The sequence below is a fragment of the Camellia sinensis genome, chromosome 4 (assembly GCF_055761805.1).
Source record: "Camellia sinensis isolate YWXY chromosome 4, ASM5576180v1, whole genome shotgun sequence".
In the NCBI taxonomy this organism is placed as follows: Eukaryota; Viridiplantae; Streptophyta; class Magnoliopsida; order Ericales; family Theaceae; genus Camellia; species Camellia sinensis.
The window spans coordinates 195,092,948-195,110,360 of NC_138964.1; the positions used below are offsets into that span (position 1 = coordinate 195,092,948).

Below are 17,413 nucleotides of genomic sequence, written 5' to 3' on the forward strand. Positions count from 1 at the left end.
AAAATGAATTTGAGAAACATGAGAAGATCCTAATCATAGAGGTAAATGAATAGAGGCATACTTTAAAAAAATGAATTCATCTTAAAATATGACATAGCAGAACTAAAGGGTTTATACAGAGGTTGTGCACAATCTACATATTAATACAGAATGTGACCACAATGTTTTTCTTGTTTTGTTTTTTTAAGTCACAGGTACTGTAGGTCAGCCACAAACATCTAGATATAAATATATAGAGAGATATATATAAATACATATACATATATATATATATATATATGTATGTATGAAGGCAAGAGGTACACGGCTTATACCAAAAAAAAAAAGGCACAAATCAAGGTTTATAAACCAAGCTGCATCAATCTAGGCCATGCTAAGTAAAATTTTGCAAGTCATAACCAAAGAGGAGATAAACATGTAACCATTTTCAGCTGTGAACAACACCCACCATAGATTGATAACATAAGTAAAATAAAGGAGTTTCAAACAAAAATAATGAGAGGAAAATAAGAAATGTACGAAAACTTACTTGGATTTGTACAAAGAGGTGATGAAATATGTGATTTGAACGAGTTTTAGATGAAGAAAATGTGAGGGTTTGAGAGCTAGGGCACCTAATGTCGAAGAAGAGGGGGAAAATCTGGACAGAGCAGATGGTTTGGGGAATTAAAAAGCTGTCCTGGTGGGAACCGGTCGACCGCCCGGTGGTCCACCCGGACGACCGGTTCAGGCAAAAAAACTATCATTTTCTTCTATATTCCTTCTTTGTTGTTGAGGTTCATTTTCTTCTGTAGTCCTTCTTCAAATGAAATTGCATCTTCATCATGCAACTTTCAATGAAATAGCATCTTCAACATGCAACTTCAAATGAAATTGCATCTTCATCATGCACTTTTCAATGAAATAGCATGTTGAACATGCAACTTCAATCGCCCCGTGCGATTCTCAAGTACGACTTCAATACACTATTTCACCAGTTCTGTCCTATCCTGTCGATCGTAAGTATGATTCACTCACTTTAAATGCATATTGAAAATACAACTTCAGTTGAAATTGCATGTTCAACATGCAACTTTAATTCAAATCACATCCTAAACATGCAACTTCAATTGATGTTCTATTCCCACCATACGATTTCACTTGAAATCGTATGTTCAATATGCAACTTCAATTGTGCTACCCACTTGAAATTGCATGTTCAAAGTGCACCTTCAATTTAAATCACATGTTCAAAATGCAGCTTCTCTTTAAATTATATCTTGAACATGCGATTTCACCTGACATCACCTCTATTGAGTATGATTCAGTACGGCGTTTGTAGTAATATCTTCAGTTCATTAAATTTAAAAAAAAAAAAATTCAAATCCCATGTTTAAAATGCAACTCACTTAAAGTTGCATGTTCAAAATGCGATTTCAAGGTAAGTTGCATATCCAACATGCTATTTCATTGCTATCCATGTCAATGTCAAATCGTGAGGGAATTTTCGAATAATGTAAAAGAAAATTTTTTTTATACAACATTGAAATCATAATCTCTGTTTATTGGAGCACGCAAGATTCTTGTCAATGTCTATTCAATCTAATTTTTTCTTTTTTTATTGTTTATTTAACTCTCAAACTCAAACTCTTCAGCTCAATATTTTGTTTCTACGAATATTGTATTTCAATATTTCAAGAGACAAAGCTTCTAACACAATAATATTTTTTCATGAAGATTACATAGGTAAAATATTCATTTAACACATAATCATGTATTTAATATGGATTTTTTATTTTTTATTTTTTATGCTAGTTAATGGTTATATTCTTCAGTAATGTTTTGTGGTTGATGATTTTATTTTCCAGTGTCAATGGAAGGAAAACGATACAATCTTGCAATATACTATAATGGTGGAATAATTAATGATGAGTGTGGAATTGCATATGAGGGTCCTAATCCAAAATGGGTACAAGTGCATCGAAATATTTCGTTTATCAATCTTTGCAATCGATTAATCGATGCTACAGGGATAGACCACAATGGTGGGAATGTCCTAATTACTTACTTCCATCTAGAAGTTACCCTCATGCTATCTACTACACATCACTTGTGATCACAGATGATGATGGTGTTGAGGGTATATTTGATATAATTGACTCAACTCCTGGTTACAACATTGCTGAGTTATATATCACTGTGGAGCCTATTTATCACGACCCAAACACGGTACCCAAAGGTTCGACGTTGCAACAATTTATTTTTTATTCATGGTGCTAAAATTAATTAAATATTTTAGAGGTGTTATACCATTAATGTTATTCTTTATACTAATGTTAATGTTGATGTGCTAGGTACAAGTGAACAGACTCCCATGGATGTGTATTCCCCAATTAATACACATGACTATCACTTCGAACCTACGTACTTTGCATCATCCGGTTATGACTCCCATGGTGATCATATTGAATGTACATACATTGTACCTACTGGCATTAACTTTGATGGGGTAGAAGATATTTAACCATGGTCCACCAATGAAATGTGTGCAATAACCACGTATGCTGTACAGGAAATGATTGCAAATGACATCCATGTCCCAACGGATGATGGTTTGGACCCTGAAGACAATGATGTGGATGAAGGAGTTGGTCTATCAACTGAAGGGGGACAGACTGTTTTTGGTTCTTTTCACCAAGCCCCATCTCCAATGTTTAATGAGGATACATGGTCAAATGTCAATGATCCGTCCATACCGTTGCCAGTTGATGTCACTGGGATCTGGGATGCATCAAAGGAGTTAAGCAAAGGGCTATTGTTTCGAAACAAGGAAGATTTACAAATTGCAGTAAATCGTTATGGTGTGACGAGAAACACTTACCATGTAGTGGTGAAGTCAACAACAGACTTATGGAAATTGCGTTGCAAAAATGGGTGCAAGTGGAAGCTTAGAGCATGTAAGCGTGTCAAACATGGTTTATTTGAGATTACTAAATATGAAGCACCTCACACATGTATATCTGTAACGCTTACACAAGATCATGCAATGTTAAGCACAAAGTTAATTGAGCACGAAGTGCGAGAGCTTGTAAAGGCGGATCCATCAATCAAGATCTCTGTACTGAGAGCCAGTATTAGGCAAAAGTTTGATGGTTTCTTACCATCTTATAATAAGGCCTGGAATGCGAAGCAAAAAGCCATTGCAAATATCTTTGGGGATTGGAATGAATCATACCACTTCTTACCAAAATGGATGATGGCTATGATGGATTCCAATCCAGGAACTATCGTTTCATGGAAAACAATGCCGTCAGATGTTGCGAATAACGTTATATTCGAACGAGTGTTTTGGACACTCAGTTCTTCTATCGAGGGTGTCAAACATTGCAGGCCAGTCATCAGCATAGATGAAACCTTCCTAATTAGAAAATATAAAGATAAGTTACTAATTGCAGTTTCATGTGATGCAAATAATCATGTACTTTCGGTTGCCTTTGCCGTTGTGGAGGAGGAAAGACTAGATACTTGGTCATGGTTTCTAACATGCATTAGGGAGTACGTGACACAACGGACTGGCCTCTGTCTTTTATCTGACAAACATGAAGGAATCTTATCATTTGTGAATTGCTTACGTTGGTGGCAACATCTAAATGGTTATCATCGCTACTGCATTCGCCATCTTGCCAGCAACTACCATGCAAAGTACAACAATGCGATATTGCAAGACATGATCACTTTGGCAACTTATGAGAATCAAAAGAAGAAGTTTGATCAGAAAATAAAGTCAATAAGAGACTTAAATTCGAAAGCTACAGATGAACTTGATTGTGTGCCACTTGAACTATGGGCGCTAGCACATGATGGTGTCAAACGTTATGAAGCTATGACTACCAACTGTAGATCGCCCGGAACTCCGCTCCGCCCGCGAGGGGGGACGCGAATCGTTTGTTCTTAGCTACTACAGTTCGGACTCATGTCACGGTTCTGAATCTAATCTCACAAAGTGCAATGTGAGACTGATAAATCACCAAAGAGTCCAAACATGGACTGCTTTGCCAGATTTCAGAGTCGCCACCTAAATATTTTATTTTTTGGGAAATTTAAGAAACCCTGACTCGTGCCTAAGGCCACGTGTCCGTCATCACCAAAGTTGCCTCGGCTCGGGAACTTGGGTACGTGAGGGGAAGGTCATGCAATGAGAACCCCCGCTCACCCGATCAAAGATCGGCCTTTACTAACATGATATGTTGTTTTTAAAAACACATGCATTCTTATTCCGATTATTAATCTAGAATTACTATGTGATGTGCACAGCATACAAGTATAGACTAAATCGCTCGAGTTGGAACAAAACATCTCATGTTTGTTTGTTTGAAAAAAGGTTTGAAAATGCTACTCGCAAGTAGGCTAAGACGTGGATTTGCCACCCTCGAGTGGGCTTAGAAAAACATGATTTTGCCACTTCAAGTGGGCTTAAAACTCGCATTTGATGAATTGTTCCAATTCAAGCAATGAAGCCTTCATCCACAAGCATTCATGCAGTTATATCATTTAAGCAAATAGTCTCATGGCAAGCATGCTATCATGGCAGTCACTTACATACATGCAAGGATGCTAAAGTGTAAACACTCATAGTGTACTCCGAGCCAAAAAAGGAAACTAGTTAGTAATAAATGCATGATCCTAGCTATGTCAACAATGCCTAATGCAACACATGCAAAAATGCAACTAAAATAGGCTCGGCTATTCTAAGATGTCATGTTAATGCAACTTGATAACATGTATTCAAATTGGTATTGAAACACAATGCAGTTAGTATGATGCGCCGAGCCCGGTGCATGCAAGACAGATGAATGATGCACGCATGCATAGCATAAGGATGCTAATTGAAATATGCCCTAAAACTAACCATCAAAAGCTGGTAAATAAAAGGGAGAAAGACGTGGGGTTGGAAGACATTCACACAATCACACACACTTATTACAAAATTCGCTCTCTCGACGGAGGGTCCAAATAAAAGCTAAGCTAAGCAATTAATCTAATTAAGCTAATTAAACTAATTATTACACAACACAAATTGAACTTGAATCAACTAGCTAATCTAAGCTAATTAAGTACAAACCAAATTAAAACTAGCTATATTAAGCTAACTATAATATTACAAAGATGGAATCAATTAGCAAATACATTAACTGACTAATTAGCAAATTAACTAACTACACAAAGCAGTTAAAACAGCCTCGAGAAGAGGGGTGTATGCATGCTCGGTCGGCTTCTCTCGGAAATCCAATATCGTGCCTCATGTTACCTCTGTTTGCACTGTTCTATATCTCTGAAAATTGTGCTAACTTCCATAGTGCTTCTGACCCACCTTAGGAACAATCTGAGGGGTGGTCAGCTAAGAGGAAAGGCCATCGGCCAAGTATAATGATCATCGGCCAATTTTTATGGCTATCGACCAATTTTGATAGCCGATTGGCGGCCTTGATAGCCGATCAGCCACTTCTTCCTGCAAACTTCTTCTTTTGCTGCAACAGAGCACTAACAGAGGCATGGCAGTGTATTTGCAAGAAAATGTGCGTGCAACCACACTCCTTATCATGTTTAAAGCTCAAAGGAGTGTAGTGCTCAACTCTCGAGCCATCAATCACGCATTTCAATGCGTGATGGCCAAAGAGGCCGAGTTGCACAAATCAATGTCAAATGAATGCACAAAAACACATAAATGCCTTAACCTCTATCATGCATGATCAAGAGGGTCGGCGACCGAGAAATGAGGCACGTTCCATCACTCCAACTATGAAACGTCCTTCGTTTCCCGTGTTTAGACTAACACTCTATCCAAACACAATGCAACACAAGTATGCCAAATACAATGCAATGCTTGCAAGCGAACAACAATGCAAACAACATGCAATGCAACATGAGCAATTTATCAAAGCTAATGGCATGCAAACTCTATTGAATGCAACCTAAGTATGCAAGGAATAGTGCAAACAACAAGCATGCAAACAACATATAATGCAAACAACATGCAAGATGGACTTAAACTGGATATGGACAGACCTCAATCATGTCCAAAACAGTGGCCAAGATGATGAAATGATGGCATGAAAAGTGAGAAAATGCATGCGCATGCAATGGCCCATTAACTAAGCATAAGAGCACAACTCTCAATCATGATCAAAATGTAACAAATGTGGAAGTGTGACAGCACTATATGCACTGAAATATCATGTGAAGTGATGCCAAATCAACCAAACAATACAAGCATGGCATGCTAAGAGGCTCAAAACTTGAAACTAGCATAGACACTTGCACTATAGCTATGCAATACATGAAGCATATAGCCAAGGAAACCCAAAACAGCCCTAGAACAAGTCAAAATGAGACTAAAACATGCATGGAATAAAGCTAAAACATGCATGGAATAAAGCTAAAACATGCTAGCATGGTGAGCACAAAACATGACACATATAAGGCCAACGAAGAGGACTACACTACACCCCCCAAAACCAAGCATGAGATGACTTCACCAACTAAAATCAAAGTTATGGCATGTCAAAATAACACCAAAAATGCTCTGATATGGCAACCCAAAAGCTTAGGCAAAAAGGCATGCATATAGACTCATACTTAAGGCACTAAGCAAGACTCACCAAAAGCATCGAAATAGTGGAGCATGAGAGAGTATGGCCATACTATACATACTGAAATCATGGTAGAAATGAGACCAAAGCATGCAAACAACTCAAGTAAGCCATGCTAGAGACCATGAAACTCAAAGCTAATGAGCAAGAATGCATTATGGCTATACAAAGCATGGCATGCATGACCAAAACAACATAAATCAGAGCTTAAGCATGCTAAAACATGGACAAAAGCTTCTTGGAGTTAAGCCAAAACATGCTAGACTATGCATGTTAGGCTAGTGAATGAATTTGCACTACAAGTGCATGGAGCATGCATGATATGATCAAACCAAGCCAAAACAGTGTTATGACATGCTAAAACAACACCAAAAACATGCTAAAATGGAACCAATACATGCTAGACAAACATGCTACTTTGATGAGCCATCTATACAAGCATGCAAGACACAAAGAGAGGGGATGACCCTCTCCTATTTAAGACCTCAAAATACACTTTCCACCACTGAAATTCCTCTGGAATTCAGTGGTAGAAAGGTCATGCAAAGACTAAAACAAAAGCCTAAAGAGGTGGCCCAAAACAAGGCAAAACAAGGCACGAATGGGGGTAGACCACCCCCAACACTAACAAGACCTCAAACAATCATTTCAAACACATGAAAATGAAGCTTTTTACAGTTGAGAGTTAAGCCAAAATAAGCATGCAAATAAGGCTAAGTAAGCAATGAACACAAAGCTTAAAAGAGGGTTATAGACTCACCCATGTAGAACAACTTCAAAGAGGCAACTCCAGTAACTTTTTGAGCTAAAAACCAAACTTTGAGTTCAAACAAAACCCTCAAGCACCTCAGCAACAAGAGTATGGTGTTTGAGTAGGTGCTTTAGTGCAAAAGTGTGAAGAAATTACACTTTTGAGCACAAACAAGTGCAAATATAGAGAGAGAGGAAGAAATATAGAGAGAGAGTGATTTATAACTTGTATCTCAATTTTTCAGAACCTCTGGAAAGCGAGAAGGGTCTCCCTTCTTATAGAAAATCAAATCTCAAGCTTGTTGAGCAAGCTTGAGACTTGTTTCAATGGAGGATGAAATCTGTGCTCACCAGCTATCACAACTGGTACAAAAATATCTGCAAAAGCAAACAAAAAGGCCTCGGCCAAAAGATATGGCCGATCGTCCAAAAAGGGTGCCGATTGGCCAAAAAGAGTGCCGATCGACCGCCACCAATGGCTGATGGCAAGAAGGAAAGGCCGACAAGCACAAGGCTTGGCCGATGGGTTGTAGGGATGGCCAACAAGCCACCCTCTTCCCTCAAAAACAAAACCACAAGTCCTTGGTCTACAACCAAGCACAAAATAGACAACTTGAGAGGTTCTAAGCCAAGGTACGCAGCCGAGACCTTCGGGAACTCAAAACGAACACGAGCATGGATGGTCATCGAGTGTTCAAATGATGACGTACAAGTCTTGAGGACGGTCAAAAATGGGGTGTCTACAGTTGCCCCTCTTTGACAGAACTCAAAAGTCATAAGATAACAGGAGTGAATGTCAAAGCCCAGAGACAACCCATTTTTTACGAGGCCAAAGACTTAGACAAACGTATAAGATTATAAAGAGATGCGCTCGCAGGCAGGGTCAAGATGCAAATGACATGCACAATACTGAACATAACTTATGATTATGCAAAGAGGGCTATAATGGAGCAATTATGCAAAATAAATGCAACATTTTAAGAGAATGTTATGCAAGCAAGTAAACACGAGCCAAACTACATCTCATGCAGAAAGGATGTAAGAAAATTATACCATTCTGACTGCGTCTCACGCGGAGAAGGCTAAAAGCGACTACCGAGAACACCCAGAGTCTCAAACGAAACACCTCCCAGCGTATCAAACGCAAAAGGAGAAGGACTGTACGAGAGAGCGCAGTCGTCCAAACGCGTGTCAAACGCGAGAGAAGAAAGGTACGTCCAAACGCATGTCCAACGCGAGTGGACAAGGGTAGCAGTCAAACTGAACCGGAACTTCTCTTGAATAAACTGTACATACAATATCGTCTGGTCGCGCCAGCTTCAAATGAACCGTACATACAATATCGTGCCTGCAAAAGAAAGAAACTCTGACAGGTACAATATAATAGAAACACGTGATCGATGTTATATGAAGATATGATATCAACACAAGATAAACATGTGCACATATGATGCCAATGGAAGAGCGCATAACAATGCAAGTAACGTGCGTGACAACGCAGGTAAAGTGTGCAAAACAATGCAAGTAAGGTGTGCATGACAATGCAACAAGTGTGCGTGACAACGCAAGTAAGGTGTGCATGACAATGCAACAAGTGTGCGTAACAACGCAAGTAAGGTGTGCATGACAATGCAACAAGTGTGCGTGACAACGCAAGTAAGGTGTGCATGACAATGCAACAAGTGTGCGTGACAACGCAAGCAAGGGGATGCATAACAATACAACTGAAACAAGCATAACAATGCAAGTAAAATATGCGTGATAGCGCAAGTAGGGGGATACATGACAATGCAACCTAAGAATGCGTGACAACGCGGATGGAGGGGTGCATGACAATGCAACCTAAGAGTGCGTGACAACGTGGATGGAGAGGTGCATGACAATGCAACCTAAGAGTGCGTGACAACGCAGATGGAGGGGTGCATGACAATGCGTCCTAAGAGTGCGTTACAACGCGGATGAAGGGGTGCATGACAATGCATCCTAAGAATGCGTGACAACGCGGATGAAGGGGTGCATGACAATGCAACCTAAGAGTGAGTGACAACGCGGATGGAGGGGTGCATGACAATGCGTCCTAAGAGTGCGTGACAACGCGGATGGAGGGGTGCATGACAATGCAACCTAAGAGTGCGTGACAACACGGATGGAGTGCATAACAATGCGACCTAAGAGTGCGTGACAACGCGGATGGAGGGGTGCATGACAATGTAACCTAAGAGTGCGTGACAACGCGGATGGAGTGCATAAAAATGCGAGAGAAATGTGCATAACAATGCGAACAAAATGTGCGTGACAACGCAAATAGTGTGTGCATAACAATGCAACAACATTGAGAGGCACATATTCAATGTAAGCATGGTAAAGGCTTAACCACAATGTTAAGATGCAACTTCAAAACGAGAAGAGGTATACTCAATGTAATGCAACATATTCAAAGCAATTTTCGAATCTTGAAATATACAAAAGGATACGAAAAAGGATACACCTCGTGCGTATCGAGTGCCTCACACGGAAGACACGGTTCGAGGTCACCACGGAGACCGCTTAAGCTTCAAAAGTGTATTTTCTTGCACTTTCTTGAGAGATGAGGGTACCAATCAACAGAACTACCCCAAACAAGGGCATTGGAGGTGCATTGGCCACAAGGAGAAGCCATCGGCCATCCATCGACCATCAAACAATCTTATCGGCCAACAATTTAGCCGATCGGCTAACAATTTGGTCGATCGTCCAAAAATGGCAGATAAGGTTGTTTTCAAGCCTCGAGTCTTTAAGTATAGGGTTGCAAACCCTATTTCCTCACTTCTCCCTAGCCGAAATTCATTCTCCTCTCTCTCCAGGTTGTTTTCCATCCTTTGATCCGAGCTTTTCCCTCGTTTTCAAGCCTCCCACAACGTTCGATTCGCAAAACCTTCGTTATTCTCAACGTTTTGAACGGATTGAAACGTGAGTTCGGTGTTCCTTTCTTGATTTCCATCACTTGGGGTTTGTTTCTCCCGAGTTTTTCTTGGTTTTCGTGCCTTCTTCCGCACTTCGACCTTTTCTTTCATTTTTCACCCCTCGGGGTTGACTTTTGGTTGACTTTTGGCATTCTTGCCCTTTTTCATTCCTTTGCCCATTTTCTCACTCTTCTCGAGATGGCAGATGATATTCCACAGGGTGGGGCTCCTCCAGAGATGGAGATGGATCCCGAGTTCGAGCTCTTGCTGCTCAGTATTCGGCTATTCAACCCGACGACGTACCAACCCGAGGTACATGTGTTGCCTCCCGACAGTATTCGCCAGTTCAGGAGCTTCACGCGAGGTGAGCCATTGGAGCTCCAACTATGCGAGTCGGAGTTACACTTGTCCTATGGCGCTACTGAGGTATACTCTTCCCCTCTACTTTTCTCAATGTAGGTCATATGCTTCGGATAGCCAGTATCACTCTACATCTGATTAACCCAAACACACTTATACATCGCATGCCTAGTTCATCCTGAGCACATTCATATATGATATCTGTGTCAACTCGAACATATGCACACAAACTGCATTTTTATCAATTCTGGACACATTCAAACACTGTATTTCTAACATCGCTTCGCATCTGTTTGTCTTTGAACACAGGGAGATTCCCATGCCTTTCAGGATTATGGGAACACCGTTGCTCGAGATTGGTACATGGAGCTACCCGATGAGGCCCGCCACATCGTTGATCAGGCCGGTTGTGGCACATTCTGCATGGGACTCTCGCGCCTCACTGCGAGTAGGCCTCTTCTAGGCACGCTAGTGGAGAGGTGGTGGGACACCACCGACTCCTTCCACCTTTCCACGGTAGGGGAGATGACGATGACTCCTTTCGACTTCTCCATGCTTACCGGCATTGGAGTAGGGCGTGATCCGATCCTTTTCGACACTAACATGGGCGAGTGGGACGCTGCCCAGATCTTCTTGCTCAGTATTCGCCCACCTCTCTCTCGATCAGGGTTCGTGAGATATTCATGGTTCGAGGACCAGTTCAAGATACAGGTACCGACGACCCGGGAGGGGGTCGAGCGCTACGCACGGGGGTTCCTCATGTTCATGCTGGGCACCACTCTCTTCGCCGACCGGGCGAACACCGTTGGCCTCTATCTGTTGAGCGCGCTGGTGGACGTGACCTGGATCCGGCGCTACGACTGGGGTGGCGCAGGATTGGCCACACTATACGGATACATGAGCTCCTCATCTCGCCGCAGTGGACACCTGCTAAGAGGCTACTGGCGAGCGTGGAAGGTACATCTTTCCCTTCTGTTTTACAGTTCTGCTTTACACTACCTGTACACAACACATACTACATACATGCAATCTGCTTTACACCAGTTGTACACTGCACACACTGCGCAAGACACTTCACACACTGCACGATACACTGCACGTCATTCTCTGATTTCTGCTTTATCTGTATTCTGCTTTATTGATAAACATACTCGCCGTTGCCCTTTTACATTCTGTAGTTGTGGGTGTATGCCTACTTCCCGAGGCTTGCTCTAAAGCCAGAGGTGGAGATGCCCCCCGTTATCCCATATTCTCACAGATATGACGTGTGGTGCGAGCGGAGGCCACGAGAGTCTTTCTTGTTCTTCCGCAGATATTTTGGCACCATAGCCGCAGCAGAGGTATTTCAAAGCTTACGGTTCATTTGAGTTTTGCTCTACATTTTACTTCTGATAGTAGATAACAAACTGTATATCCTGTCATTTGCAGATCACCTGGCAACCCTAGGCGGTGCTGCCTGATGCAGTGAGAGACCAGTACGTGGGTGCTCCGGAGACTGCCCGATTTTGGGTTTTGATGGAGGGTCCGGTCTGTCGGGCATGGTATTTGGGAGAGCGCTTCCTGCGTCAGACCCTTGGTTTACCTGAGCAGATAGTCCCGAGGCCACCTCTCACCCATATAAGGCATACAGAGAGGTACACCCCGCAGGAGATGGTCGATTTCACGATAGGTTGGGATGCTGACTTTTTTAGAGATGATGGCGACTACACCGACTTCATCCAGACTTATCTCATGCGACCTCTGACCAGTGCTCACCGAGCTGAGATAGAGAGAGGCCTGCAGCCCTAGTAAGAGGAGCGAGAGCATCGAGGGCAACTCAGGCCCATAGCAGGAGGGGTTCCCGAAGGGGACGGAGAGCAGAGTGGCCAAACTTGCCCACCACTATGACATGCCAAGGATAGGCTGGAGAGACCTATCAGATACCCATTGCTCCTCCTCCGGCTGATCATGAGCTCGTCGGAGTTCGAGGCTTGACCCCGGTACGTGTAATGCTTTTCATTCTATACAGTCATTTCATTTGATTTGATGTCCCGCAGAATACTAATTACTTCAACATTTTTGCAGGCTTCTATCGAGTATATTGGGCAGGCTCTAGAGCTGACAACTTCAGTGATGGGGATGTCGTAGAGGAGCATAGACCTGCTGAGTATTTACGATAGCCCGGTAAGTTCTTTCAACCCCAGTCCCAAAACCTTACATAATTTGTTCCATACTGATCTGATGCATTACATTATCGATTCAGCATTTGATACACTGCACTCATATACCACTTACGGCACTGACACACTGTATCTCATATACTTCTCACAGCATTCATGCACTGGAATTATACACTGCTCACGGCATTCATACTCAACTTCGCATATCATAACTGATGCATCTGCCAAATGTTCCTTTTCAGGCCCCATTCCAAATACCAGCCACAGCGGGTGCCTCAGCGGGACCTTCAGTGCCTCCCAGAGCAGCGAGGGAAGCGGGACGAGGGATGTCGATACACAGCCGAGGCAGACATAGGCATACTCGTACCGAGAGCAGTTCGCGGGAGCCTGCCCCAGATGATGATGAGTCTGACGAGGAGGCAGAGTCGTCTCAAAATGCGGCTGGAGAAAGCTCGGGTTCAGACTCAGGTAGTGGAGCTGATGGCGATGATCCTGGACCTTCGTCCACGAAGAGGATGAGGAGGGATTCCCGCACTTGAGGCGACTGGTGCCGATTCTAGATGCTGATTCAGATTTTTTTTTTCTTTTTTTCTGCTTTATTTTCCTTTTCGCTAGTAGTTTTTGCACATTGTACTGCGTCAGGCAGATTTACTTTCTTCAAAACTTTGTACTTTTGAAAAAGAAAACATGATGGAATGAGAAACAGTTTTTTTGATTAAAAAAGTGTTACATTTGTACATTCTAAGCATCGCATCACATCACACAGCATGTAAATGAGATTGAACTTTGTTTCAAAATTGCACACTCGAATTGGATGGGCATTTTATTCATACATGGACCCATTAGACAAGATGATCGAGTATGACTGGGCTCAGAGCATCCGGGCAACTCTTATGAGGTCAGTGGGCCAAAACTGGGAAAAACTAGAACGAGTCACTGGATGTGTTATGTTGTTAATGATAAATCTCATAAATCTTATTATATATGTAATATGAACATTCACAGGGTTTGTTCACTCCTGTTTGCAACAAAACAAATGTGACACACACATCAGTAGACACTAGTGTGAATGTTGGTATCAGTACATACTAATGTGAAAGTTCACAATAGCATTTTGCTCATGTTGGCACCAAGACAAGTGTAGCACACATTGGTAGGCAATGATGTCAAGGTTGACATCAACGATGTGATCATGCACATCAGTGTGTATTGACACAAACATTCAGTTCAGTGGACACTGGTGTGAACATTCACATCAGTGTGCAATGATAGGAACATTCACAATAGTGTGTACTAATGCAAAAATTCATATCAGTAGACACTGATGTGAACATTCATATCAGTGTGCTGCTGATGCAAACATTGACAACAGTGTTTACTGATACGAACATTCATGCAAGTGTTAATTTTTCTGAAATCAACATTGATGTTTGTTGTTTGTTTCAATATTGGTTGTGTGAGCACACAACCATCTTACAACCCCGCAAATCCAATGCCATTCCTCGGTGTGTGAAGTGGGACCTCACAGCTTTACATACCAACATAAAGTCCATATCTTTGCCGAAGCTTGGTTTGAATGAGGTAAAAGTACGCCCCAAAATGTTGTGACCATTCACGTACTGACACAATGAACTATGTAACTAACATAATGTTCCCAATTCCAGATATATGGCGGCGAGCTGATGGCATCTCTAATAGAAACAAAGATGTACCATCATACAAATTTGATGGTGGAGCCTGAACATAAGGATTCGTCGAGTGCAACACCCAAACAAGATGAAAGCAACAATGATGAAAGGAAAGACAATGAAGGCAGTGACAACAACGATGGAATTTCTGGGGAAGCAGTTGACCTAAATGATGTTAACGATGACATCAACACCTAACAACCCTAATGGTGAGAGAGGTATCATCATAGCACAACCAAGTGAACCAGACATCGTGGATATGCTTATAGAAGAAAACCAAAAAGCTTGGGGCCTCGTACGGTAATGGGAAACAAAATACAAACAGTTGGAAGAATCATGAGAGTTAAGGGCAAGGGTGATTGTTGTACTTGAAACCAAATTATTCGACCAATTAGGCCCATCTAATGTGGACATAGAGATCAAGAATTGCACAGAGTGGAAGCATTCAGAAATTGAGCGGTTGGCAAAATTGGTCATTAACATAGAATGCAAAAAAAATAATTTTTCAAGACATTTACGATGATCAGTCCGTCCATATTATCACGCAAGTCAAAGCACAAAAGGTTCATGGCAGCCTTAAGAAGCATTCCATTGCACCACTGAAAGGCATTCTCAGCCCACCATCTAGGGTGAAGCTGTAACAACCTAAAAATTTAAGTTGTCCCTTAAATTTTATATTAGTATTATGGTTGTATGTGATGATATATTATTAAATAAATAATAATAAATACAGAATCTAATTTGGCATTGGATTATCAAATATGGGATTAATTAGGGATTATTATTTGGGGCCAAATTAATAAAAATATGGAATTATAATACTAGTTGGGCCAAATTAAAGTTAAAGATAGTAAATAAATAAATATAAAAGAGTAAATAACTAATAATATTGATAACAATAATAATAATAATAATAATAATAATAATAATAATAATAATAATAATAATGGGTATAGTAGTAAAATAATTAATTAATTTTCTGTTAGTATACGATAGAGTATAATTTAGTTAGGGATTAATTTATTTATATAGTTATATTAGAAAATTGGGCTAAAGTGTAATTATCTTAAATATTTATTAAAGATAAGTATAAATCCATATAATTTATGATCAAATCTGTTGGAGGATTCGCGCGGGCCACATGTTGGCCTGATAATGTTCTTACCTCCCTATAAATAAGAAGGAGGTGATCAACAGTGTGGAAAGAAAAGGAAAAAAGGAAAGGGGGAGAGACACGTAAGTTGTTAGTAGTAGGAACTTATAGTAAGAAGATTGTGATAGTGGAGTAAGGCTAAGGGTCAATATTAAAGTGAGTTGTATTATATCTTGAGTTACCATAATATATTTTATGTATGTTTTGACTTACCATAATTTATTTTATACAAGTTGTATTTTATTAGTTATATTAATACAAGTTATGTTTTATAAATATTTCAGTTACGTGAATTAATTTCTGAACTCTATTTGTTTAAAATGAAACCCATGGATATGTATGTTTATATTTTAAAGAATATTTCACTATGACCTTATAAACAATTATGTTTTGTAAGTACCACCACAGGAGTCCCATGTCTTGGAGACTTAAATAATCATTGGCCTCTGTTTGGTCACTTTATGGCCCTCTATTGTCATAGATCTATTGATCTCTGTTCTGTGCGGAGCAAAGTGTTGTGCGGAGATAAGTGCTACACTATTGTGGGAGCCACCTCTATAATCCATACGAGCCACCTCTTGAATCCGTATCTCTGTTCTGACTGTCACTCCTGCGACCTCTGTTCTGTTCTGTTCGGTACCATGGTTATGGTTATTTATTTACATAATCTCAGTTTTGCTACTTAAATGATTATTTGTTCAGACTAAGTTATCTTAAATATTTTAGTTACATGACTATCCATGGTTATTTTGTGTCCCTTATACTCTAAGCATAATATATCTCACTCTGCCATGTACTTATAGCTGTTTATCAATTTTCAGGAAACAGTGCAATTCAGAAGTAGCTTTTGAAAAGTCTTAGACGCAGGGCTGCGGAATAGGCACACACAGCACTTTTATGATATTTTTTATATATAAATATCGGCCTTTTTGGTCAATAAATTTTGTAATAAAAATAGAAGCTCCGATAATTATTTTGGTACCCTCACTTAATATTTTTTCCGCTCGCGTTTATTAATTTGTTCAAGAATTAGCCGGAGGTAACTTCAGTTACTGGTCATCACGATACTTAATACTTAGGTACGGGGGGTGGGTCGTGACAAATGGTATCAGAGCAATGGTTTATAAAATAATAAATAAATAAAAAAAAATCATCATTGGAGCATAGGACACACGCACATTTAAGAAGTAGGATAGCGGGTAATTAGTACCTAAATATTATATTTTGTTTGTCGATTTAATTATATTATAATTTTACATGATTTTAATTATATTAGTATAATTTTATATGATTACATATATATATATATATATATTATTTTTTATTTTTTATTTTTTGTGTGCCTAATTTGTGAAGGATATTAGATATAATTTATATTTGTTATGGTAAAAGAAGGACAAAAAAAAAAAAACAAAGGATGTCGAGCTCAAGCACCCACCAAAATTATAATATAATTAAATACATATAATTTCCAGTTCAGTATTCAAAAAAAAATTCATTTCGACTTTTTAAAAGTGGGTTCACATTATAAAGATACTAATTTTGAAACTATTTTCCATCAGTGGAAAGTTTACAGATAAAAGAAATTGAAGCTCATTTCAAATTCCTTCAACTATTGCATGTGATTCTGTCATTTCATTTCCAGTCGCTTGTTTAATTATGTTCTCATTTTTTTTTTCTTTTCAGAAAGAAAACTAATGAAATGTTTTTAAAGCCACCACTTGTTTCTCAT

At 40.1% G+C, this 17,413-nt stretch overlaps 1 protein-coding gene across 1 annotated transcript; it reads left to right on the forward strand.

The window, feature by feature from the left end:
- Nucleotides 1–2,521: 2,521 nt before the first annotated feature.
- LOC145824338 (uncharacterized) lies at nt 2,522–3,934 on the forward strand. The gene has a single exon (XM_082923981.1). It carries the CDS (start codon nt 2,522–2,524, stop codon nt 3,932–3,934), a length of 1,413 nt encoding a protein of 470 aa, XP_082780107.1.
- The last annotated feature ends 13,479 nt before the right edge of the window (nt 3,935–17,413 follow it).

Coding starts and splice junctions, on each gene's coding strand:
- LOC145824338 (XM_082923981.1), top strand. CDS start 2,522: ATGTGTGCAATAACCACGTATGCTGTACAGGAAATGATTGCAAATGAC.